The 26,596-nt window shown below is 48.7% G+C and overlaps 2 protein-coding genes across 2 annotated transcripts in view; both read right to left on the reverse strand.

Moving 5' to 3' along the window:
• The window catches only part of LOC147096354 (zinc-binding protein A33-like), a 261,908-nt gene that overhangs the window by 164,749 nt on the left and 70,563 nt on the right, over positions 1-26,596 (reverse strand). The window lies entirely within an intron of this gene.
• On the reverse strand, positions 20,350-22,594 carry LOC147096357 (uncharacterized). Its single transcript, XM_085974179.1, has 3 exons — positions 22,034-22,594; positions 20,393-21,779; positions 20,350-20,358 (listed from the first exon to the last, which is right to left on the reverse strand). The coding sequence occupies exons 2-3, from the start codon at positions 21,596-21,598 to the stop codon at positions 20,350-20,352; spliced, it is 1,215 nt and encodes a 404-aa protein (XP_085830305.1). The 5' UTR covers positions 21,599-21,779; positions 22,034-22,594.

Genomic DNA, 26,596 nt, shown 5'->3' on the forward strand with positions numbered 1-26,596 from the left:
AGTGCGCTCCACCGTTCTTGATATCACGTGGAGTGAAGTGAATTGGCTGAAGACTGGCATCAATGATGGTGGGGACCTCAGGAGCAGGCCGAGATGCATCATCCACTTGGCACTTGTGACTGAAGATGGTTGCGAAGGCTTCAGCCTTGTCTTTTGCCCTCACGTTCCGTGCTCCGCCATCGTTGAGGATGGGGATGTTCAAGGAGCCTCCTCCTCCCGTTAGTTGTTAATTGTCCATCACCATTCCCGACTGGGTGTGGCAGGACTGCAGAGCTTTGATCTGATCGATTGGGTGTGGGATCACTTAGCTCTGTCTATAGCATGCTGCTTCCGCTGGTCAGCATGCATATAGTCCTGTGTTGTAGCTTCACCAAGTTGGTTTCTGATTTTCAGATACACTTGGTGCAGCTCCGGGCATTCTCTTCAACACTAATTATTGAACCAGGGCTGGTTTGATGCTAATGGTAGAATGAGGGATATGCCGGGCCATGAGGTTACAGATTATGGTGGAATACAATTCTGTTGCTGCTGATGGGCCCAGCGCCTCATGGATGCCCAGTTTTGAGCTGCTAGATGTGTTTTTAATCTATCCCATTTAGCATGGTGGTAGGACACACAACACAATGAAGGGGTGTCCTCAGTGGCTGGGTAGTACCATGATTATCCAAGCTGGCTGAGTCCTGAATGACATAGCAGCCAGACTGGCTCACAGCAGGTGGTGAGAGAACAAACATGAGCCCACTACCGTGCCACACTTGGTGATGGACATTGAAGTCCCCCATCCAGAGGACATTCTGTGCCCTTGCTGACACAGTGCGCCGGATGAGGAGGGAGTAAATGTTTAAGATGGTGGATGGGGTGCTGATTAAGCGGCCTGCTTTCCCCTGGATTGTGTCGCGCTTCATGAAACTTGGAGCTGCAACTGCCCAGGCAAGTGGAGAATATTCCATCGCACTCCTGACTTGTGCCTTGTAGGGGGTGGAAAGGCTTTGGGGAGTCAGGAGGTGGTGAGTCACTTGCGCAGAATACCCAGCCTCTCACTAGCACTTGTGGACACAGTAATTATTTGGCTGATCTAGTTAAGTTTCTGGTCAATGGTGACCCCCAGAATGTAGATGATGGGGAATTCAATTATGGTAATGCCATTGCATGTCATGGGGAGCTGGTTAGACTCTCTCTTGTTGGAGATGGTCATTGTCTGGTACTTGTGTGGCACAAATGTTACTTGCCACTTATTATCCCCAACCTGAATGTTGTCCACATCTTGCTGCATGTGGACACAGACTGCCTCATATCTGACGAATTGCAAATTTACTTGACACTGTCCAATCAGCAGCAAACATCCCCACTTCTGAAGGTCATTAATAAAGCAGTTGAAGATGTTGGGCCTAGGACACTGTCCTGATTAACTGCTGCAGCGATGACCTGGGGCTAAGATCATTGGCCTCCAATAACCACAGCCAGCTTTCTTGTGCTAGATATGACACCGTCCAGTGGAGAGTTTTCCCCCGATCCCCACTGACTTCAGTTTTAAGAGGGCTCCTTGGTGCCACACTTGGTCAAGTGCTGCCTTGATGTTGAGGACAGTCACTCCCACCTCACCTCTGTATTTCAGCTCTTTTGTCCATGTTTGGACCAAGGCTGTAATGAGACTGAAGATGATTGCGAAGGCTTCAGCCTTATCTTTTGCACTAACGTGCTGTGCTCCGCCATCGATTAGGATGGGGATGTTCAAGGAGCCTCCTCCTCCCATTAGTTGTTTAATTGTCCATCACCATTCACGACTGGATGTGGCAGGACTGCAGAGCTTTGATCTGATCCATTGGGTGTGGGATCGCTTAGCTCTGTCTATAGCAATGTTGCTGCTGTTTAGCATGCATAAAGTCCTGTGTTGTAGCTTCACCAAGTTGGTATCTGATTTTTACATACCCCTGGCATGCTTTTCAACACTCCTCATTGAACCAGGGTTGGTTTGATGGTAATGGTAGAGGGAGGGATATATCACTCCATGAGGTTACAGAGTATGGTGGAATACAATTCTGTTGCTGCTGATGGCCCACTGCACCTCCTTGGTGCCCAGTTTTGAGCTGCTAGATATGTTCTGATTCTATCCCATTTAGTACGGTGGTAGTGCCACAAAACACGATGAAGGGGTGTGCTCAGTGTGAATACTGGACTTCATCCCCACAAGGACTGTGCAGTGGTCACGGTGACCAATACTGTCATGGACAGATGACCTGCGACAGGTAGATTGTTGAGGACGAGATCAAATCGGTTTTTTCCTCGTGTTTGCTCTCTCTCCACCTGCAGTGAGCCCAGTCTGGCAGCTATCTCCTTGAGGACTTAGTCAGCTCGGTGAATAGTGGTACTACCGAGCCACTCTCGGTGATGCCCTAGCAGCCACAGTGTGCCAGGTGAGGAGGGAGTAAATGTTTATGATGGTGGATTAAGCGGACTGCTTTCTGCTGGATTGTGTCGCGCTTCTTGAGTGTTGTTCGATCTGCAACCATCCAGGCAAGTGGCGAATATTCAATCACAATCCTGACTTGTGCCTTGGAGGTGCTCGAATGGTTTTGGGGAGTCAGGAGGTGAGTCACTTGCCGGAGAATACCCAGCCTCTGACCTGCTCTTATAGCCACAGTATTTACGTGGCCTGGCTAGTTACTTTGCTGATGATTGAGAGTAGACTGATGGGGCAGTAATTGGCCGGATTGGAATTTTCCTGCCTTTTGCAGAAAGGACATACCTGTCCAATTTTCCACTTTGTCAGGTAGATGCCAGTACAGGAACAGCTTGGCTAGCGGTACGGCTAGTTCTGGAGTGCAGGTCTTTAGCTCTACAGCTGTGATGTTGTTGGGGCCCACAGCCTTTGCTGTATCCAGTGTGCTCTGACATTTTTTGATATCAAGTGGAGTGAATTGAATTGGCTCAGGACTGGCATCTATGAGGGTGGGGAGCTCAGGAGGAGGCCGCGATGGATCCACTTGTCACTTGTACAGGGCCTTGGTGAGACCCGACCTGGAGTACTGTGCACAGTTCTGGTCTCCTTATCTAAGGAAGGATATACTTGCCTTGGAGGCGGTGCAATGAAGGTTCACTAGATTGATTCCTGGGATGAGAGGGCTGTCCTGTGATGAGAGATTGTGTAGAATGGGCCGATACTCTCTGGAGTTTAGAAGAATGAGAGGTGATCTCATTGAAACATACAAGATTCTGAAGGGGATTGACAGGGTAGATGCGGAGAGGTTGTTTCCCCTGGCCGGAGTGTCTAGAACTAGAGGGCATAGTCTCAGGATAAGGGGCGGCCATTTAAGACTGAGATGAGGAGGAATTTCTTCACTCAGAGGGTTGTGAATCTTTGGAATTCTCTGGCCCCAGAGGGCTGTGAATGCTGAGTCTTTGAGTATATTCAAGGCTGAGATCGATAGATTTTTGGACTCTAGGGGAATCAAGGGATATGGAGATCGGGCGGGAATGTGGAGTTGAGGTCAATGATCAGCCATGATGTTATTGAATGGCGGAGCAGGCTCGAGGGGCCATATGGTCAACTCCTGCTCCTATTTCTTATTTCTTATTTTCTGCCTGAAGGTGGTTGCGAAAGATGAGGAGAGAGAAAACACAATACAAAAGCTAGAGCTGACTTTAATCATTTATAAAAATGGACCAAACATAACACTAACCATTTACATATTTTGTTCATGGACGAACAAAATGCCACCAATTAATTCTCCCCTGAGGCTAACGGAACAGACTGCTGCTGATTGGAGACAAAGAGCTAGAGACACTTTCAGAGTGAGACCTGTATGGGAGGGGAGGCGATGCCATGTGACCGAGGCAGCTCCTGGAGGGCACGGAGTTCAAAGGAACGGTGAACCCAAGGTCTCTTCCTCCTCCCGTCTTCCCTCCTCCCCCTCCCTCTCCCCATTTTAGATGCTGTCTTATTACAGATGTTAAAATATGAGGACGTTCACTGTATTTCCCACTCCATGAAAAAAAAACAACGTGGGATTTTAAACATCGTTCGGAGTTACATTTCATACTTCATGTACAGATTGCTGACTTTGAGAACTACTTCAGTGTAAAAACCTGTTTCATGTAACAATTAAAAAATTGTATTTACCTACTTGTTGGTCAATGTTTTCATTTCATACTTTCATCTCATCAACTCATGTAAATAGTCGATATTTATCAACACAGATAAATGTGAGGTATCACATTTTGGTAAGAAAAATAGGGAGGTCACATATTACTTGGAAATAACAAATCTAAATGGGGTAGAAGATCAAAGGGATCTCGGAGTACAAACACAAAAATCACTGAAAGTAGTGACACAGCTTAACAAGGCCATAAAAAACGCAAGCACTGGGGTTTATTTCTGGAGGGATTGAATTGAAAAGTAGTGAAGTTATGCTAAACTTGTATCGAACCTTGGTTGGACCACACTTGGAGTACTGCGTACAATTCTGGACACCATATCATAAAAAGGAATTCGAGGCACTGAAGAGGGTGCAAAAAAGATGAGTAAAACATTAGAGCTGAAGGACAGGTTAGGGCGTGTGGCCCAAATAAGGGTTCTTTACACCAATGCACGGTGTATAAGGAATAAATTGAATGAACTGCAGGCATGAATTCAAATTGGAGGGTATGACATTGTAGCCATTACTGAGACATGGCTGCAAGACGGTCAGGACTGGGAACTAAATATACCAGTTTATAAGGTCTACAGGGAAGATAGGGAAAATGGCAGAGGGGGAGGAGTAGCCTTAGTGATTAAGGATGAAATCACTTCAATGATAAGAGAGGATTTAAAGAGAGGTAAGCAGGCAATGGCGACTTTAAGGGATGAATTAAGAAATCAATGATCTAAGACTGTATTGGGAGTTGTGTATAGGCCTCCTATAGCAGCTCTGAAGTGCTACATTGTATAAATGAAGAGATTAGACAAGCGTGTAGTAAAGGCAGAGTGTTTTTAATGGGGGATTTTAACTTTCATAGAGATTGGGAAAAGCAGACTAGCACCTGTCAGAAAGGTAGTGAATTTCTTGTGTGTCTGGGATAGTTTTCTACAACAATATGTCCTAGAGGCAACAAGGGGGCATGTCATATTAGATTTAGTGATGAGTAATGAGCCAGATTTAGTTAACAGTCTAACTGTGCATGAACATTTATCCAATAGCGATCATAACATGATCGAGTTCAACATAGTGTTTGAAAGGGAAAAACGCAAAACAGCTACTAAGATTCTAGATTTAGGTAAGGCTGACCAACGGGATGTCCACAGTAAACTGGGCAAATCTGTTAATGGGTAAAATGACAGAAGATCAGTGGGAGATGTTTAAAAAAGAATTTAATGTGATACAGAACCAGTTTATACCCCTGAGGGGCAAGAGCTCTACTTGTCAATAAAACCCAGCCATGAACCACTAAAGAGGTAAAGGCCAGCATAAAACTATAAAGGAAAAGGTATACAAAAATACACAAAATAGCACAGATCCTGGCGAATGGGAAAGATACAAAGAACAGCAAAGGGTCACACAACAGTTAGTAAGAGTTACAAAAAGGGAGTATGAAAAGAAACTTGTAAGAGATATCAAAATCAATGTGAAAATTTTTTACAGTTACATTAGGAAAAAGAGGGTGGTCAGGAGCAATGCTGGCCCCTTAAAAATAAAGTGGTGATATTGTCACTGACAATGGGGAAATGGCAGACATGTTGAATAATTACTTTGCGTCAGTATTTACAGTAGAGGAAGAGGACACCATGCCGGAAATCCTAAAGAAACTAATATTGAATCGGGGAAAGGGACTCAATAAAACTAACGTAAGTAAAATAACAATAATGAAGAAAATAATGGCACAAAAGAGTGACAGATCCCCAGGACCAGATGGTTTCCATCCCAGGCTTTTAAAGGAACTAGGAGCACATTGCAGATGCCCTAATTATAATCTTCCAATGTTCTCTAGATTCAGGAACCGTCCTTTCGTTTGGAAAATTGCACATGTTACTCTGCATTTAAGAATGGCAAGAGAGGAAAACCAGTGAATTATAAACCAGTTAGTCTAATATCTGTTGTCGGGAAATTACTAGGGTCTATAATTAAGGATAGGGTGACAGAACACCTCAAATTTTCAGCTGATCAGAGAGAGCCAGCATGGATTTGTGAAAGGTACCATTAATTGGAGGGAAACTAAAATAAATCAAGGGAATGTACTTATTGTAATCAATATTAGTAATAAAATGGTAATGGAGAAAATAATGGGACCAGGATAGATAAATCACCAGGACCTGATGGTTTCCATCCCAGGGTATTAAAAGAAGTGGGGAAATTGCAGAAGCATTAGCTATAATCATTCAAACTCTTGATTTGGGAACTATGCTGTTAAACTCAAAAATTGCAAATGTCAGCCCATTATTTAAGAAGGGTGGGAGAGAGAAACCAGGTAACCACAGGCCTGTGAATTTAAAATCAATTGTGGGGACGCTACTAGAATCTCTCATTAGGGATAGAGTGACTGAGCACTTGTCCAAAAATGAGCTGATCAGAGAGAGCCAGCATGGCAAGACTTGGGTTGGAAGTTGGTTGGGAGGTAGGAGACAGTGATTGGGGATAAAGGGTTTGTACTCAGATTGGCAGAATGTGACAAGTGGATCTGTTCTGGAGCCGCAACTTTTTCCCATATTTATTAATCAATTGGATCAAGGAATAGAGCTGTATATCCAAGCTTCCAGATGACACTAAAGTCAGAGACACAGTAAGTAGTGTGGGAGCAGGAAGTTGCAAAACTATGACAGATGGACAAGTGTGAGGTCGTCCACTTTGGACCAAAGAAAACTACATTTTCCAAATGGTGTGAAACTAGGAACTGTAGAGGAGCAAAGAGATTTGGGAGTCTAACTCCACAAATCATTTAAAACTAGTCGACAGGTACAAAAAGTAATAAATAAGGCCAATGGAAATTTGGCCTTTATCTTAAGATGGCTGGATTACAAATAGGAAGAATTGTAATTTTAAAATGTGGCCATTTAGGATGAAAGTCATGAAGTACCTTTTCACACAAGGTATTAGAAATCTGGAATTCTCTCCCCAAAGGGCTGTGGATTCTAGGACAAGTGGAGCTTTTAAGGCTGAGATTGATAGATTTTAGTTGGGAAAGACTAACAAGGGACATGGGGCAAAGGTGGGTAAATAGACTTGAGGCACAGATCAGCAGTGATCTAATTGAATGGCATTGGAGGCTCGAGGGGCGGAATGGCCGACTCCTGTTCCTATCTTCCTTTCAATCTGCTTGGTTTCTGACAGGTTTTGTCAGGAGCAATAAAAATTCTTCATTCTTAATTCTTAATTCTGTTGCAGGGATTTCAAAAACATTGGTCATTTTCACGAAGGACTCGTGGCAGAATTATTAAGGTCTTGGAGCAAGACAATCGATAAGAGTTCCTTTTACATCTATTTTTCCAGCTTACGTGGGTTAGTTGCCTTGTTAAAGAAAGATGAATGAAACTTTTCTGAAAGGTTCTGTTCCCGTTATAGACATCAAACAGTGAGATGTACTTAACTCTATTCTTAAACTGCTTTGACCTGCCACCAACGACATATTGGATTTAACCCTATGCATGTGGCAGTGTTGGGATTTTGAATGATTCCCCCCAGGCCACATCCCCAGAGCCCTGTGCATGGTGACCCTGTTTATAAATACTGCCCTCTACTGGCAGTTGCCAGTTTTTGTCTCCCACCCACACTGCTGCATTGTGAGGTGGAGCTTCTTCATTCACAATTATTCAGCGACGTTAACTCCAACACTGAGATTTTCTTTCCCAATTTCTGGTTTGAAACCGATGTCCTAGGGGGCATCTTTGCTAGTGCTGTTGGGGAGAGTTTAAACTAAAATGGCAGGGGGTTGGGAACCTGTGCCAGGAGACAGAGGAAAGGGAAGCAAGGATAGAAACAAAAGACCGGTAGAACAAAAGCAAAAGTGGAAGGCAGAGAAATCAAGGGTATAAATCAAACAGGGCCACAGTAAATAATAATTCCAAAAAGGCTAAGAGTGTTAAAAAATCAAGCCTGAAGGCTTTGTGCCTTAATGCGAGGAGCATTCGTAATAAGGTGGGTGAATTAGCTGCGCAAATAGATGTAAATGGATATGATATAATTGGGATTACGGAGATATGGCTCCAGGGTGAACAAGACTGGGAATTCAACATTCAGGGGTATTCAATATTCAGGAAGGACAGGAAAAAAGGAAAAGGAGGTGGGGTAGCATTGCTGGTTAAAGTGGAGATTAACACAATAGTAAGGATGGATATCAGCTCTGATGATGTGGAATCTGTATGGGTTGAGCTGAGAAATACCAAGGGGCAGAAAACGTTAGTGGGAGTTGTAAACAGACCCCCAAACAGTAATGCTGAGGTTGGGGATGGCATTAAACAGGAAATTAGAGACGCATGCAATAAGGGCACAGCAGTTATCATGGGTGACTTTAATCTACATATAGATTGGGCTAACCAAATTAGTAACAATACAGTGGAGGAGGAATTCCTGGAGTGTATACGGGATGGTTTCCTGGACCAATATGTCGAGGGACCAACTAGAGATCAGGCCATCTTAGACTGGGTATTATGTAATGAGAAAGGATTGATTAGCAATCTTGTTGTGCGAGGCCCCTTGGGGAGGAGCGATCATAATATGATAGAATTCTTCATTAAGATGAAGAGTGAAGTAGTTGACTGAGAGACTAGGGTCCTGAATTTAAATAAAGGAAACTACGATGGTATGAGGCGCGAGTTGGCTAGAATGGATTGGGGAACGTTACTTAAAGGGTTGATGGTGGATAGGCAATGGCAAACATTTAAAGATCGCATGGATGAACTACAGAATTTGTTCATCCCTGTCTGGCATAAAAATAAAACAAAAAAGGTGGTGCAACCGTGGCTCACAAGGGAAATTAGGGATAGCATAAGATCCAAGGAGAGGACATAAAAATTGGCCATAAAAAGCAGCAAACCTGAGGATTGGGAGCAGTTAAGGATTCAGCAAAGGAGGACAAAAGGATTAATTAAGAGGGGGAAATAGTATATGAGAGTAAGCTTGCAGGTAACATAAAAACTGACTGTAATAGCTTCTATAGATATGTGAAGAGAAAAAGATTGGTGAAGTCAAGCGTAGGTCCCTTGCAGTCAGAATCAGGGGAATTTATAATGGGGAACAAAGAAATGGCTGACCAATTAAATACATACTTTGCTTCTGTCTTCACAAAGGAGGACACAAATAACCTCCCAGAGATGTTGGGGAACATAGCGTCTAACGAGAGGGAGGACCTGAATGTAATCAGTATTTGTAGGGAAATTGTGTTAGGGAAATTGCCAGGATTGAAGGCCGATAAATCTCCAGGGCCTGATAATCTACATGCTAGGGTACTTAAGGAAGTGGCCCTAGAAATAGTCGATGGATTGCTGGTCATCTTCCAAAATTCTATAGACTCTGGCACAGTTCCCATGGATTGGAGGGTAGCTAATGTAACTTCACTATTTAAAAAAGGTGGCTGAGAGAAAACGTGGAATTATGGACCGGTAAGCCTGACATCGGCAGTGGGGGAAATGCTAGAGTGCATTATAAAAGGTGTAATAGCAGAGCACTTGGAAAACAGTGACAGGATCGGACAAAGTCAACATGGATTTACAAAAGGTAAATCGGACTGGACTAATCTACTGGAATTTTTTGAGGATGTAACTGGTAGAATAGATAAGGGAGAACCAGTGGATGTGGTGTATTTGGACTTTCAGAAGGTTTTCGATAAGGTCCCGCATAAGAGATTAGCACGTAAAGTTAAAGCACATGGGATTGGGGGTAAGGTACTGACTTGGAAAGAGAACTGGTTGGCAGACAGGAAGCAAAGAGTTGGAATAAACAGGTCTTTTTCCGAGTGGCAGGTAGTGACTAGTTAGGTACCGCAGGGATCGGTCCTTGGACCCCAGCTGGTCACAATATATATTAATGATCTAGACGAGGGAACTAGATGTAATATCTCCAAGTTTGCAGATGACACAAAGCTGGGTGGGCATGTGTGCTGTGAGGAGGATGCTGAGATACTCCAGTATGATTTGGACAGGTTGAGTGTTTGGGCAGATGCATGGAAGATGCAGTATAATGTGGATAAATGCAAGGTTATCCACTTTGGTGGCAAAAACAGGAAGGCAGATTATTATCTGAATGGCAATAGATTGGGAGAAGGGGAAGTGCAACGAGACCTGGGTTTCCTTGTGCACCAGTCGCTGAAGGTAAGCATACAGGCGCAGCAGGTGGTTAAGAAGGCAAATGGTATATTGGCCTTCATAGCGAGAGGATTTGAGTACAGGAGCAAGGATGTCTTGCTGCAGTTGTACAGGGCCTTGGTGAGACCACACCTTGAGTATTGTGTGCAGTTTTGGTCGCCTTATCTGAGGAAGGATGTTCTTGCCATGGAGAGTGCAGCAAAGAGTCACCAGACTGATACCTGGGATGGCAGGAATGACGTATGAAGAGAGATTGGGTCGATTAGGCTTATATTCGCTAGAGTTTAGAAGAATGAGAGGGGATCTCATTGAAACTTATAACATTCTAACAGGACTAGACAGACTAGATGCAGGAAGGATGTTCCCGATGGCAGGGGAGTCCAGAACCAGGGGTTACAGTCTAAGGATAAGGGGTAAGCCATTTAGGACTGCGATGAGGAGGAATTTCTTCACCCAGAGAGTGCTGAACCTGTGGAATTCTCTACCACACAAGGCAGTTGAGGCCAACTCATTAAATATATTCAAGAAGGAGTTAGATATATTTCTTAAGGCTAAAGGGATCAAGGGATATGGGGAGAAGGCAGGGACAGGGTACTGAATTTGGATGCTCAGCCATGATCTCATTAAACGGCGGAGCAGGCTCGAGGGGCCGAATGGCCTGCTCCTGCTCCTATCTTCTATGTTTCTATTTTCCAATCTAAAGGGACCGTTCCTGAATCGAGAGAACTTTGGAAGATTATAGTTAGGGCATCTGCAATGTGCTCACCTACTTCCTTTAAAACTCTGGGATGGAAACCATCTGGCCCTGGGGATTTCTCACTCTTTAATACCATTATTTTCTTCATTACTGTTATTTTACTTACGTTAATTTTATCGAGTCCCTGTCCCCGATTCAACATTCGTTTCTTTGGGATTTCCAGCATGCTATTCTCTTCTACTGTAAATACTGTTGAATGGAAGATTGCTGTGGTTGTTGGAGGTCAATCATCTTAGCCCCAGGACATTGCTTCAGGAGTTCCGCAGGACAGTGTCCGAGGCCCAACCATCTTCAGCTGCTTCATCAACGTCCTTCCCTCCATCATAAGTTCAGAAGTGTAGATGTTCACTGATGACTGCACAGTGTTCAGTTCCATTCGCAACTCCTCAGATAATGAAGCAGTCTAAGCCCGCATGCAGCAAGACCTGGACAACATTCAGGCTAGGGCTGATAAGTGGCAAGTAACAGTCACGCCACACAAGTGCCAGGCAATGACTATCTCCAAAAAGCGAATGTCTAACCAACTCCCCATGACATTCAATGGGATTACCATCGCCAAATCCCCCACCATCAACATCCTGGGGGTCACCATTGACTAGAAACTTAACTGGCCCAGCCACATAAATACTATGGCTACAAGAGCAGGTCAGAGGCTAGGTATTTTGTGGCGTGTGTCTCACCTCATGACTCCCCAAAGCCTTTCCACCATCTACAAGGCACAAGTCAGGAGTGTGATGGAATACTCTCCACAAGACTGAAAACTTGGCTTCTATCACCCCTGGAGGTGATTAGAGCGCTAAATCAGGTGCTACACACCTCTCTTAAGGCGCAAATGCCGAGGAGCAAGGCGCTACCTCAGAACGCTGGCGAAGCTGATGTGATGTCAGTCAGCAATGGAACACAGACACAATGGCGCCGGCCAGTTCTTAAAGGGGAGGGTCGATCTTGCTCGATATCCACACCCTGCTCATTGCAGCCTTGAATCTTGACCTGTACATCAATTCTGCTGGAAAGAACAATGGAGAGGCCCAGGGAAAGAGCTCAGAGTGCAGCCCCCACAGTCTCTTCTAAATCGATGCAAGGAAGGTCAAATCAAAATGAACCTGCAAAGTGCTGCTCAGTACCCAAAACTCCTTCACACAGTGTTGAATCTCTCCAGAAGTTTCTCTCTCTCTCTCAGAATGCGTGGTGCAAAAGTGTCGCTGAGAAAAAAAGGCAGGAAGCGGTCGCCTTTAAATAGCGCTTCCCCAGTCCCTTCCCGACTGCAAAATGCTCCCTTCAAACTGTTGTTGCTACCAGCAGGCAGTAAAACAGGGGGCACCACTCAATATCCCGTCTGGGGCGCTACCAGGGCGTTGCACTCTCGACTGACATCACGATTTGCAGACGCAGGAGATCGTGCCGGTAGTGTTCAGCACCGCCGCAAAATGTCTGGTCAATTTCGCGAGCGGCGCAAACATCGCCGCACCCGGGCGCTAGTTGCTTTGCACCCCATTAGTGCCCTCTAATGGGAGGCACAAAGCAACCGAATTTTTCCCCCTATATAGAGTCATAACGGCACAGAAGGAGGCCATTCGGCCCATCGAGTCCGTTCCAGCTCTCTGTAGAGCAATTCAGTCAGTTCCTTTTCCGCGCTCTATCCCTGTAGCTCTGCAAGTTTATTTCCCCAGTGCCTATCCAGTCTCCCCTTGAAAACATTGATGCCTAGAAATTGGGTATAGCCCCGCTTGAGGCGTTAGAACTGGCGCTGCGCAAAGTTTATAGCCAGACGAAACTTATCGCTGCCTGGCGAGATATTGGGTTGCATCGCCCCCAAAGGGGATTGAGGCGCGAACTCAGACGTTGCACGGGGCTCCTAAGGCGCAAAAGTTCAGGCGCTACCCAATATCGGCGCGGACGGGCGCAGTGCAGGTGATCTCAATTACCGGAAACCACGAGACTTCCAGGCGCCGGCCGGCTCTTAAAGGGGTGGGTCAGTCAGCCTGAGCTGCCACACTCAACGCCCTGTAGGCCTCAGAATCGGCGCTCGCCCTTCTCTGGCGCAAGAAACTTGGTCAGAATGGAGAAGGTGAGACAGAGAGCAGAGCGTTTCAGCACTGAGGCTCTGGACCAGTTGGTGTCTGCAGTTGAGCGCCGTCGAGATGTTCTGTATCCTGACAATGGCAAGAGGCCGAATCAAAAGGCTTACCGGCGATCTTGGAGGGAGGTTTCTCTGAGGGTCAACTCCAACAGCTTGGCGACCAGGACCCCTGTTTAGTGCAGGAAGAAATTCAACGATCTCACTCGGGTCGTTAGGGTGAGTGTTGGTTATGCAAACTTCTGATTCCCTCCATCTGCACCTGACTTCGAGCACCCTGTTGCCATGATGCCCCAATGGCCATCTGTCAGCAAGCACCCATGGCCCTTTCTGGGCACACACATGGACATTTCACTCAAGGCCACATGTAAGGGCCCTTGCACCATGGGGGGCATGCGATGATCTCTCAAGGCCTCATGTAAGGGCTCTTGCACCATGTGGGGCATGCAATGATCTCTCAAGGCCTCATGTAAGGGCTCTTGCACCATGGGGGGCATGCGATGATCTCTCAAGGCCTCATGTAAGGGCTCTTGCACCATGGGGGGCATGAGATGATCTCTCAAGGCCTCATGTAAGGGCTCTTGCACCATGGGGGGCATGAGATGATCTCTCAAGGCCTCATGTAAGAGCTCTTGCACCATGGGGAGCATGAGATGATCTCTCGAGGCCTCATGTAAGGGCTCTTGCACCATGTGGGGCATGCAATGATCTCTCAAGGCCTCATGTAAGGGCTCTTGCACCATGGGGGGCATGCGATGATCTCTCAAGGACTCATGTAAGGGCTCTTGCACCATGCGGGGCATGAGATGATCTCTCAAGGCCTCATGTAAGGGCTCTTGCACCATGGGGGGCATGAGATGATCTCTCAAGGCATCATGTTACAGAACTTCCCCTTCTTTCCCCTGCAGTCCAAGCTGGCGGCAAGGCGAAAGGACCAGACTCGAACCGGTGGCGGGCCTCCACAAGTCGTCACTCTGACGGATCTCGAGGAGAGAGTGCACCAGATTCTTGGAGGACGTCTGTCTGGTCCTGTTACCACTGCAGCTGCCAACCCCATTTCCGACAGCGAGGGTAAGGCTCTCTCCTTTTTCAGCTGTTTCCTTCCACTTGGTCCCCCCGCCAGCATGCTTCCTCAGTGTGCAGCCATGTCAGAGCCTTGCCGCAATCTGGCATGCCTTTCCGCCAACCTGTCCTTTTGCTAAAGCCACTCTTCCACCTCCCTGCTTTCAGATAATGCATCACCAACTCGGGCTCAACGCCCTGAAGTTGCCAGTGCCAGTGCCTCCGGAGGCGAGGATCAGGAGGAAGCCGGACCATCCGTTCCAATCTCAGGGGAGCATACACATCTACAGACTGGGGATAGTAGTTCCCTGGAGGGGAGGGGGGCTGCTCTGAGGATCAGCCAGTTGCCGGAACAAGCAGCATGCAGCAACGCAAGGAGGATAGGCAAGTTCGGCCACCGTCTCCCCGGAGGGCAAGGCAGGTAGTGATGACTGCTGCACAGAGTGCAGAGGAGGTGCGTCACCTGGCTGAAATGAGCACCCAGGCCCGGCTCAGGCACACTGAGCTGATGGCTGCAGTGGGGAGGATGCCTCAGTCAATAGATACACGAGGCAACAATGGAGAGGACTCTCCAGGGCTTCGGGGCAACAATGGACAGGACTCTCCAGGGCTTCGGGGCAACAATGGACAGGATTTTCGAGGGCTTCGGGGCAACAATGGAGAGGACTGTCCAGGGCTTCGGGCCAACAATGGAGAGGACTCTCGAGGGCTTCGGGGCAACAATGGAGAGGACTGTCCAGGGCTTCGGGCCAACAATGGAGAGGACTGTCCAGGGCTTCGAGGCCGCTATGGAAAGGACTGTTCAGGGCCTCGGACAATCCCTGGAAAGGTCTGTCCAGGGCTTGTCCGAGGCAGTGGAGCGGTCGGCACCGGCCTTGTCCGAAGCAATGGAAAGAACTGTCCAGGGCTTCTCCGAAGCACTGGCACCTGGCTCACAGGTCCTCATTGCTGCCATGCAGTCACTTGCTGGCCTCGTCCACACCCAGATTGAGGCAACGCGAACTCTCACTGCAGCCACCCTATCTGCATCAGCTAGGATCACCCCGGGCCCTTCCAGTCCCATACAAGGCCAGGAATCAGTGGAGCATGCGATTGTGGCGGATGAGCCGAGCCGGTCCCCTCAGAGAGCCAGTGTGTCATCCAACCATGGTGCAGGTGTCCTCTCTCGGCAGGTGACCATTGCACATGCCAGCGCTGGTACGTCTGCAGTGCAGCTGTCACCACCTGCAGGGCACACTGCTTCCAGCCATGCTCAGATCAAGCATCCTGCGTCCGCACCCTCCAAACCCAGAGGTCAGCCAGGCCGTCCCTCAGGGGCTTCTGCACTTCCACACAGACAGCAGGCATCCCCCAGCCTTCACCCCGCCACTGGGGTTCAATTACGTAGGAGCAGCAGGGAGGGAAGGGGCCAACCGCGAAAGAGAAGTCGTTCTCCATCAAGGGGCCAGCAGTAGAGGGAGGTGCTGAGACATTTCCTTGGCCAAATTCAAGGACACCCTCACCTGTTGTAATTGTTGGAAATGGTTTGTTTAGTTTTGCGGCTTTGCCGAAGAGTTAACTGTTATTTTGTTAGTTATGGTTTCTGTTGACATGACGTTGTTTTGCTGCAATGAAAGACTTTTGTGACAATAAAGAGAAGTTTTAATGTGCTATGGTGCACATGACGAATTACAGTGATGCTGGCCTTAAGAGGCTTTCAAACATCCAAAGTGCGCAGGAGTAAAGACACTCATCATTCCGCCAGAGGGGCCTCGAAATGAGTCCTCATGAGCCTCTGACGGATGGCCCTTCCACTTTCAGGAGCCCTTCCATCTTCCTCCTTCTCCTCCTCCTCCTCCTCCTCCTCCTCCGCATGCTCCTCCTCCTCCTCCGCCTGCTCTTCCTCCTCCTCCTCCTCCTCGACCGCCTGCTCTGCTGGTCGTTGAGGGACAGCTGGACTTGGCTGGGTGCATCGAATCGCCAAGTTGTGGAGCATGCAGCAGACGATGACGATGTGACCCACTTGCTCCGGCGAGTACTGCAGGGCTCCCCCCAAATGGTCAAGACATCGGAAATGCTTTTTGAGCACACCAATAGTGTGCTCTACAATGTTCCTGGTCGCCTGATGGCTGCTGTTGAACAGCTCTTCTGCTGGGGTGGCGGACACACGGAGTGGTGTCATCAGCCATGGGCAGAGAGGATAGCCCTTGTCCCCAATAAGTCAGCCTTGTGGTCGAGCCAGCCCCTCAAAAATGTCACAAACTGAGGTCTACCGCAGGATAAAGGCATCGTGGCTGCTCCCTGGGAATTGGGCGTTGACTGCCATGATGATTTGGCGGTGGTCACAGACCAGCTGCACGTTGAGGGAGTGGAGACCCTTGCGGCTGCGGAAGTCCTCAGGATTCTGGAATGGCGCCCTCAAAGCCACGTGTGTACAGTCAATCACCCCCTGCACCATGGGGAAGTCCACAATAGCAGCGAAGCCCTGCGCGCACTCCGTCTGCTTCTCCAGGGCCAGAGGGAAGGTGATGAATTGATGCCCTCGCCTATAAAGGGCAGCTGTAACTTGCCGGATGCAACAGTGGACTGCAACCTGAGAGATATTCGCAATGTCCCCAATGGCTGACTGAAAGGATCCGTTGCCATAAAAATTGAGGGCAACAGTCAGTTTAACGGCCACCGACAGAGAGGTCCTGCACCGTAGACGCGGCTGCAGATCCTCAGCAAGCAGGTGGCACAGCTCAGTAACAATGTCCCTCCCAATTCGGAGCCTTCGCACACACTGCTCCTCCGAGATGTCAAGGTATGACACCTGCTGCCTAAAGACCCTCGCAGCATACCCTCGGATTGGCCGACCTCCATTGCCCCTCCTCCTTCTGGCCAATCCCGGCCCTCCCTCCCGCCATCTCTCTGCCCCTTCATAGTGTTCGGCCATGAGGCGGTCGCCCTCCAAACCATCTCCCATTCCGATGCCAGTTGGTCAAAAGGCTGTTAGGTCTAGTGCTCCAACTGCTCCGGACAGGTTTGGAGGTCCCAAGTACTCTAATACTAAATTCCAAAAACTCTGCTCCACAATAGCTCGCCAACTCTCTCCACCAACGATCGCAATGAACAGGCCAAGTGGCTGAAGCTTCTATACTAGAGCTGTCCCCTTTAAATAGCGCCCCCCGACTCCGAGAAGGGCCTGCTAACGCTCCTTCGAACTGTCACTAATAGCGCTAGGCGTAAAGGCTCCGGGCACCACCCAATATCCGCTCAGGTGCCCCTAAAAGGCGTTGCACACTGAAATGACGTCATGATCTGCTTGCGCTCGCGGGCGCGCGCAAACACTTAGTGCAGGCGTTAAATGTATAGTCAATATGGGAGTTGTCGCTATCTTCATTGTGCCCGCCCCAACATTGGGTAACGCCCCAATTCTCGGTCTCTTTAGGCGCTAACCGCTGGCGCAAACAACCGAATTTCTAGGCCTGAGTGTCTCTGCTTCCACCTCTTCCGTCGGCAGCGAATTCCAGGTCATCACCACTTGCTGCATAAAAAAGTTTTTCTTCATGTCACCCCTGTATCTCTTGCGCAAAACCTTAAATCTGTGTCCCCCTAGTCCTTGTACCATCAGCTAGTGGGAACAGCCTTTCCCCGTCTAGCCTATCCAAACCCATCATAATCTTGTACACCTCAATCAAATCATCCCTCAACCTCCTTTGCTCTAATGAAAATAAATCCAACTTCTCCAACCTGTCCTTGTAGCTAAGATCCCCCATTCACGGAACCATTCTGGTAAATTTCCTCTGCACCCTCTCAAGGGCCTTCACACCCTTCCATAAATGTGGTGACCAGAACTGGAAGCAATATTCCAGTTGTGGCCTAACCAGCACTTTATAAAAGTTCAGCATAACTTCTCTACTTTTGTACTCAATACCTCTATTTATGAAGCCCAAGATCCCTTGGGGGAGAAATTCGGTATCGCCCCATTTGGGGCGCGATTATCGGCCGGGTGCAAAGTTTAGCGCCTGGCGCTAATTATCACCTCCGACTGCAAACTTGGCTTCTATCGCCCCTGGAGGTGATTGGAGCGCTAAATCAGGCGCTGCACACCTCTCTTAAGGCGCTAACGCTGAGGAGCGAGGCATTAGCTCAGAGCGCTGGTGAAGCTCAGGTGATGTCTGTTCTGCCCTCGCAACGCGCTTCTATGCAGAGCTAGACAGATAGCGAACAACTCGATATCTTCCAATAAAATCACAAGGCTTGACTTTTCTTGTAACGCTTTACTGAACGATTCTAATTGTAAAACTGAAATACAACACAGAAATGGAAGCACACATTAGTATACAGGCGCATAACTGATATGTATACACAGATTTAGGTACGCCTGAGCAACACAGTACATTTAGTAAACTGGGAGGCATTCTCTTTAAATTAGCCCTGTACATAGTGTATGAAAATACAGCTACTAGTTAATCAGCTAGGCAGAGAAAAGTTACAACTAAACATTTTCTACAACATACAGTGCACATTAATCATCCATAGCATTCTAAAATACTTACAGACAAACAATTTCCAAGACTCAAGCATGGGGATAATACAACTGCCCAGAGCCTGTGCTGCTGTAGGAGCACCGTGGTGTAGGTCTGTGTCCCAGCGAGGGCTCCACGAGGACTACGTAGCAGTCCTGTGGGGAGCGTGATGACCTCATCACGCTCGGTAGCGTTGTCCGCGCTTGGGGCGTCACGTGATGCGCGTGGTCGCGTTTCTGGCCGTGGAGGCCGAAGTCGGGAGCGGGAGCTGGAGGCCAGGCTGAGCCGATGCTTGCCGCGGGAGCGGAAGATCGCGTCGCTCCCGGCGGCTGGTAGATGCGGCCAAAGACGCTAGGCCGGGCTGTGCCGGCAGCCTTTCTGGAAGGCCGAGTCGGGCCGGCAGCCGCCTCACGCACGTCACGTCGTACGTGCCGTGACGTCAGCACGCTACGTTGTACGTGACGTGACGTCAGCACGCTAAGGCGCGTCTTAAAGGGGCAATGGCCCTAAAAGGTAAGTTAAAGGGGCAACGGCCCCAACAGGTAGGTTATACATATATAAGTAAGTTAAATACATACAGTGAGGTTAAGTTAGAGGGAGAGGCAGCACACTCCCCGCTTGGTACAATTCCATTGTACCACTACAGATACAAAATAAACCTGAAGAAAACGTCCTTTGGCTGCAACATACTCAGAGTTCGTTCTCTAGGTTACTTCAGAAAGGAGGATCTCTGAGACTGGCCTCAGAAACACTTTGATAGGCCCCTCCTTGACAATCTTCACCTCCACCTTGCGGACCCTCTTGTCCCTGGTCGGCAGAGTTTTGACAACCAGGCCCACTGGCCATTCATTTCTGCGTGCTTGGCTGTCTTTCAGCAAGACAACGTCTCTCACTTTGACGTTTGGCTTGTCTTCTGTCCATTTCCTACGGCTCTGTAGGGTGGACAAATACTCTCCTCTTTGCTTGGGGAATGTCTGTCCCTCTTCAAGACATTTGAATTCCTCCTTGAAGACATCATGCTGGACAGAGCGAATGATCACACCTTTGGCTTGTGATGGCTCACTTGTGCTGGATACTTCTTTAGAACATTTCCATCCTTTGCGTTCTATGTTGTCCGAATTCCCCTTGAAGGATGCTGCTACATGAATGAGTCGGGCTGTGGTTCGGCAGAGTGTTCTCCAGCTTGAGAATCGCTTGAAGCTTTGTGAGCCCAACTGAGATTCTGAGGCTTTGGTGACCAGGGTCGTAACTTCAGGCCGAATCTCGGTATCAGCTTCAGGCTCCACAAGGGTGAAGGGATTGGACTCAGGAGTCTCCTCTGTGTTGACATTAGACAGGAAAGAGGGGCCCGAGAACCAACTGCTTTGCTGTAGGTGTGCTGCTGGTATAGACCTGGTAGCATGGTCTGCAGGGTTCAGGTCCGTGGGGACATAGCACCACTGGTCAGGGTGAGTGGATCGTCTGATACGAGTCACCCAGTTGGAAACATACACGTAAAACCTTCTTGTGGAGTTGTGGATGTAACCAAGTACAATCTTGCTGTCCGTGAAGAACTTGACGGCGCCCACATCGATGTCAATCTTGTCTCTGATCAACTGTAGGTTCCATTTTGCTTCTTTTTCAGGGAGGAGTGGAGCATCCCACTCACTCTGATCCGATGAGAGTTCCCGTACAAATGCTTTTCCTTGCATTGTTATGGGAGCTACGAACCCCAAAGGGTCGTACAAACTGTTGACTGTGGACAGGATGTCTCTCCGTGTGAATGGCCTTTCTTCACGGGACACCAGGAATGTGACGCTGTCTGTTTCCAGGTTCCAGGAGAGCCCCAGGCTCCGTTGAAGGGGGGGAGGATCCACTCCAAGGTGCAAATCCTTCAGATCCTTGGCACGGTCCTCTGCAGGGAAGGCTTCCATCACCTGTCCACTGTTCGATGCTACCTTGTGTAGTCTCAGGTTGGGCTCTTTCCATGACCAACAACTTTCAGGACGGCCATCTAACTCCAGAAGGCCCGAACTCAACAACTCTCGGCGGATAAGGCACCCAGCGAGGTCCTGTGTACCCTGTGGCTCGGGTGAGGACTGCTTGGCTGGATTGGCCGAGTGCTGTGGAGGTCTCTGTAGGTAAGTCTTGCTTGTTTCTTCTCCTTTAAGCTCAGTGTCTCCAAAAACAGGCTGTTTGCTACTGTGTTGAGTAGCTGGTTCTGCGTTGAGATAGTTGGATGTTTCCTTGGAGAACAATTTGGAGTGTTGTTGGACACACTCACTTGTACGTTGCACTGGACTGAGGGGCTGTCCCAGAACATATGTTTCCTGGCTGGGCTCCCCGCCTTTGTTCTCCTCACCTTCTTCATAAGCTGCGGCTTTAGCTTTAGCGGCAGCTCTCTGGCTTTGGAGAATGTGGAGACTGGCAGCGAGGTCAGCTCTCTGCTTCATAACCCTAGCTTCTTTTTCAGCAAGGGCCAATTGAGCCTGGGCAGCTTTTGCCTTGGCACGTGCTTTGGCGGCTGCAGAAGCTGTCGATGACGACGGTCTGCTGGACTGCCGAGATGATCTAGTGGATACTTTAGAGGACTGTGCTGTCTGCTTCATCACACTAGCGTCGAGGTCAGCTCTCTGCTTCATCACACTAGCGTCGAGGTCGGCTCTCTGCTTCATAAGGTCAGCTTTCTGCTTCATCATACTAGCTTCGAGGTCGGCTCTCTGCTTCATAAGGTCAGCTTCTTTTTCAGCGAAGGACAATTGAGCCTGGGCAGCTTTTGCCTTGGCACGTGCTTTGGCGGCTGCAGAAGCTGTCGATGACGACGGTCTGCTGGACCGCCGAGATGACCTAGGGGATACTTTAGAGGGCTGTGACTTGGCATCGTTTGCTAGGAGAGGCTCATGCTTCTCGCTTGACTGGTCGACGTCCTCTAGGGTATATTGTTTTCCTGAGCGTAGACTCATGGTAGCTGAGTGGTATCTTCCTGCGCTTGAGCCCGCTGTGCTGTTGTCTTTTTACTGTTCTGCCCTCGCAACGCGCTTCTATGCAGAGCTAGACAGATAGCGAACAACTCGATATCTTCCAATAAAATCACAAGGCTTGACTTTTCTTGTAACGCTTTACTGAACGATTCTAATTGTAAAACTGAAATACAACACAGAAATGGAAGCACACATTAGTATACAGGCGCATAACTGATATGTATACACAGATTTAGGTACGCCTGAGCAACACAGTACATTTAGTAAACTGGGAGGCATTCTCTTTAAATTAGCCCTGTACATAGTGTATGAAAATACAGCTACTAGTTAATCAGCTAGGCAGAGAAAAGTTACAACTAAACATTTTCTACAACATACAGTGCACATTAATCATCCATAGCATTCTAAAATACTTACAGACAAACAATTTCCAAGACTCAAGCATGGGGATAATACAACTGCCCAGAGCCTGTGCTGCTGTAGGAGCACCGTGGTGTAGGTCTGTGTCCCAGCGAGGGCTCCACGAGGACTACGTAGCAGTCCTGTGGGGAGCGTGATGACCTCATCACGCTCGGTAGCGTTGTCCGCGCTTGGGGCGTCACGTGATGCGCGTGGTCGCGTTTCTGGCCGTGGAGGCCGAAGTCGGGAGCGGGAGCTGGAGGCCAGGCTGAGCCGATGCTTGCCGCGGGAGCGGAAGATCGCGTCGCTCCCGGCGGCTGGTAGATGCGGCCAAAGACGCTAGGCCGGGCTGTGCCGGCAGCCTTTCTGGAAGGCCGAGTCGGGCCGGCAGCCGCCTCACGCACGTCACGTCGTACGTGCCGTGACGTCAGCACGCTACGTTGTACGTGACATGACGTCAGCACGCTAAGGCGCGTCTTAAAGGGGCAATGGCCCTAAAAGGTAAGTTAAAGGGGCAACGGCCCCAACAGGTAGGTTATACATATATAAGTAAGTTAAATACATACAGTGAGGTTAAGTTAGAGGGAGAGGCAGCACAATGTCAGTCAGCAATGGAACACAGACACACTGGCGCCGGTCAGTTCTTAAAGGGGAGGGTCCATCTTGCTCTCCATCCACACCCTGGTCATTGCAGCCTTGAATCTCCGCCTGGAGAGACCTGTGCATCAATTCTGCTGGAAATAACAATGCAGAGGCCCAGGAAAAGAGCTCAGAGTGCAGCCCCCATAGTCTCTTCTAAATCGATGCAAGGAAGCTCAAATCAAAATGAACCTCCAAAGTGCTGCTCAGTACCCAAAACTCTTTCACACAGCGCTGAATCTCTCCAGAAGTGTCTCTCTCTCTCTCTCAGAATGCGTGGTGCAAAAATGTCGCCGACAAAAAAAGGCTGGAAGCGGCCGCCTTTAAATAGCGCCCCCCCAGTCCCTTCCCGATGACAAAACGCTCCCCTCAACCTGTTGTTGCTAGCACCAGGCGGAAAGGCAGGGGGTGCCACTCAATATCTGGTCTGGGGCGTTGCACGCTCGACTGATATCATGATCTGCGGGCACAGGAGATCGTGGCGGTAGTGTTTAGCGCCGCCGCAAAATGTCTGGTCAATTGCGCGAGCGGTGCAAACATCGCCGCGCCCAGCCGTTAGTTGCTTTGCGCCCCATTAGTGCCCTCTTAGTGCACTAACGGGAGGCGCTAAGCAACCAAATTCTTCCCCCATATGCTTTGTTAACCACTCTCTCAATCTGTCCTGCCATCTTCAGGGACCTATGCACATTAACTCCCAGGTCCCTCTATCCCTGCACACTCTTTAAAATTGTGCCATTAAGTGTATATTGCCTCTCCCAGTTCCTCTGACAAAATGCATCACCTCACATTTCTCTGTATTAAATTCTATCTGCCACTTTTCTGCCCATTCTTGACACTGCGGCAGCGGCGGCGGACCTCAGTGGAGCGAGGTAGTGGCGGAGCGACTACAAGAGGCGGCGGCAGCAGGTAGGCCTCACAGCGGCAGCGGACCTAAGTGGAGCGAGGCAGCGGCGGAGTGACTACAAGATGCGGCGGCAGCAGGTAGGCCTCACAGCGGCAGCAGCGATGGACCTAAGTGGAGCGAGGCAGCATCGGAGCGACTACAAGAGGCAGCGGCAGCAGGTAGGTTTACCAATCTCTGAGGGAGGGAGAGGGAGAAGTAAAAAGTAATCAAAGTCTGACGTCACCAGAAAGCAGGTAAGCGATTGGTTGGTGAGTATTTCTCTCTTTTTCCAAACTTAAACTCTGTGGTCTATAGTTTAGAGGGTGTCTGTGGTGTAGCGGGGACTGTTTGTAAACCAGGGCCCTTAAGTATATCATTTAACTGTAGTGTAGTTGGTGGGATTGATTTGATTTAATTTAATTTGAATTAATTAAAGGGTAAATCATGGCAGGAGAGCTCGGCCCCGTGGTATGCTCCTCCTACGCTATGTGGGAACTCAGGGACACTGCCTGTGTCCCTGACGACCATGTGTGCAGGAAGTGTATCCAGCTGCAGCTACTGGCAGACCGCATTGCGGCGCTGGGGCTGCGATTGGCTACATACTGGACCATTCGCGATGCTGAGGACATCGTGGATATTACGTTTAATCAGTTGGTCACAACGCAGGTAAAGGTTGTACAAGCAGAAAGGGAATGGGTGACCACCAGGCAGAGTAGTAGGCGCAGGCAGGTAGTGCAGGATTCCCCTGTGACCATCCCCCTCTCAAACAGATATACCACTTTGGATACTGTTGGGGGGATGGCTTATCAGGGGAAAGCAGCAGCAGCCAAAATCCTGGCACCAGGGGTGGTTCTGCTGCACAGGATGGGAGGAAAAAGAGGGGTAGAGCTATAGTCACATGGACAAAAGAGCTGAACTCAAGAGGTGAGGTGAGAGTGACTGCCCTTGACATCAAGGCAGCATTTGATCGAGTGTGGCATCAAGGAGCCCTAGCGAAACTGAAGTCAATGGGAATCAAGGGGAAAATTCTCCATTGGTTGGAATCATACCTAGCACAAAGGAAGTTGGCTGTGGTTGTTGGAGGTCATTCATCTCAATCACATGACATCACTGCAGGAGTTCCTCAGGGCAGTGTCCTAGGCCCAACCATCTTCAGCTGTTTCATCAATGACCTTCCCTCCATCATAAGGTCAGAAGTGGGGATGTTTGCTGATGATTGCACACTGTTCAGCACCATTTGAGACTCGTCAGATAGTGACGCAGTCCGTGTCCATATGCAGCAAGACCTGGACAACATTCAGACTTGGGCTGACAAGTGGCAAGTAACATTCGCACCACACAAGTGGCAGGCAATGACCATCTCCAACAAGCGAGACTCTAACCATCTCCCCTTGACATTCAATGGCATTACCATCGCTGAATCCCCCACTATCAACATCCTGGGGGTTACCATTGATCAGAAACTGAACTGGACCAGCCATATAAATACTGTGGCTACAAGAGCAGGCCAGAGGCTGGGAATTCTGCGGCAAGTGTCTCACCTCCTGACTCCCCAAAGCCTTTCCACCATCTACAAGGCACAAGTCAGGAGTGTGATGGAATACTCTCCACTTGCCTGGATGAGTGCAGCTCCAACAACACTCAAGAAGCTCGACACCATTCAGGATAAAGCAGCCCGCTTAATTGGCACTCCATCCACCACCTTCAACATTCACTCCCTCCACCACCGGCGCACTGTGGCTGCAGTGTGTACCATCTACAAGATGCACTGCAGCAACTCGCCAAAGCTCCTTCAACAGCACCTTCCAAACCCGCGACCTCTACCACTTAGAAGGACAAGGGCAGCAGACGCATGGGAACATCACCACCTACAAGTTCCCCTCCAAGCCACACACCATCCTGACTTGGACCTGTATCGCCGTTCCTTCACTGTCACTGGGCCAAAATCCTGGAACTCCCTTCCTAACAGCATTGTGGGTGTACCTACACCATATGGACTGCAGCGGTTCAAGAAGGCGGCTCACCACCATCTTCTCAAGGGCAATTAGGGATGGGCACTAAATGCAGGCCTAGCCAGCCAGCGATGCCCACATCCCATCAATGAATAAAAAATTTAAAAAATAGGGGATTCTATTGTAAGGGGAATAGATAGGAGTTTATCCGGCTGCAAACGAGGCTCCAGGATGGTGTGTTGCCTCCCTGGTGCAAGGGTCAAAGATTTCTCAGAGCGGCTGCAGAACATTTTGGAAGGGGAGGGTGAACAGCCAGTTGTCGTGGTGCATATAGGTACCAACGATATAGGTAAAAAACGGGATGAGGTCCTAAAAGCTGAATATAGGGAGTTAGGAGGTAAATTAAAAAATAGGACCTCAAAGGTAGTAACCTCCGGATTGCTACCAGTGCCACGTACTAGTCAGAGTAGAAATAGAAGGATATTTCAGATGAATACGTGGCTAGAGGAATGGTGCAAGGGGGAGGGATTCAAATTCCTGGGACATTGGAACCGGTTCTGGGGGAGGTGGGACGGTTTGCACCTGGGCAGGGCCAGGACCGATGTCCTAGGGGGAGTGTTTGCTAGTGCTCTGGGGGAAGGTTTAAACTAAAATGGCACAGGGTTGGGAACCTGAGCAGGGAGACAGAGGAAAGGAAAAAAGTATAAAAGCAAAAGACAGGAAGGAGAAAAACAAAAGTGGCAGTCAGAGAAATCAACGGTTTAAATCAAACATGGCCACAGTAAATAATAATTCTAAAAGGCCTAAGAGTGTTAAAAAAACAAGCCTGAAGGCTTTGTGTCTTAATGCGAGGAGTATTCGTAATAAGGTGGATGAATTAGCTGCGCAAATAGAGGTAAACAAATATGATATGATTGGGATTACGGAAACATGGCTCCAGGGTGGCCAAGGCTGGGAACTCAACATCCAGGGGTATTCAATATTCAGGAAAGATAGGCAAAAAGGAAAAGGAGGTGGGGTAGCATTGCTGGTAAAAGAGGGGATTAACACAATTGTAAGGAAGGATATTAGCGCTGATGATGTGGAATCTGTATGGGTAGAACTGAG

Source organism: Somniosus microcephalus, unplaced genomic scaffold (genome assembly GCF_052327205.1).
Source record: "Somniosus microcephalus isolate GS21.2 unplaced genomic scaffold, FLI_Smic_1.0 unresolved_chr1, whole genome shotgun sequence".
NCBI lineage: Eukaryota > Metazoa > Chordata > Chondrichthyes > Squaliformes > Somniosidae > Somniosus > Somniosus microcephalus.

Coding starts and splice junctions, on each gene's coding strand:
- LOC147096357 (XM_085974179.1), bottom strand. CDS start 21,598: ATGAGTCTACGCTCAGGAAAACAATATACCCTAGAGGACGTCGACCAG.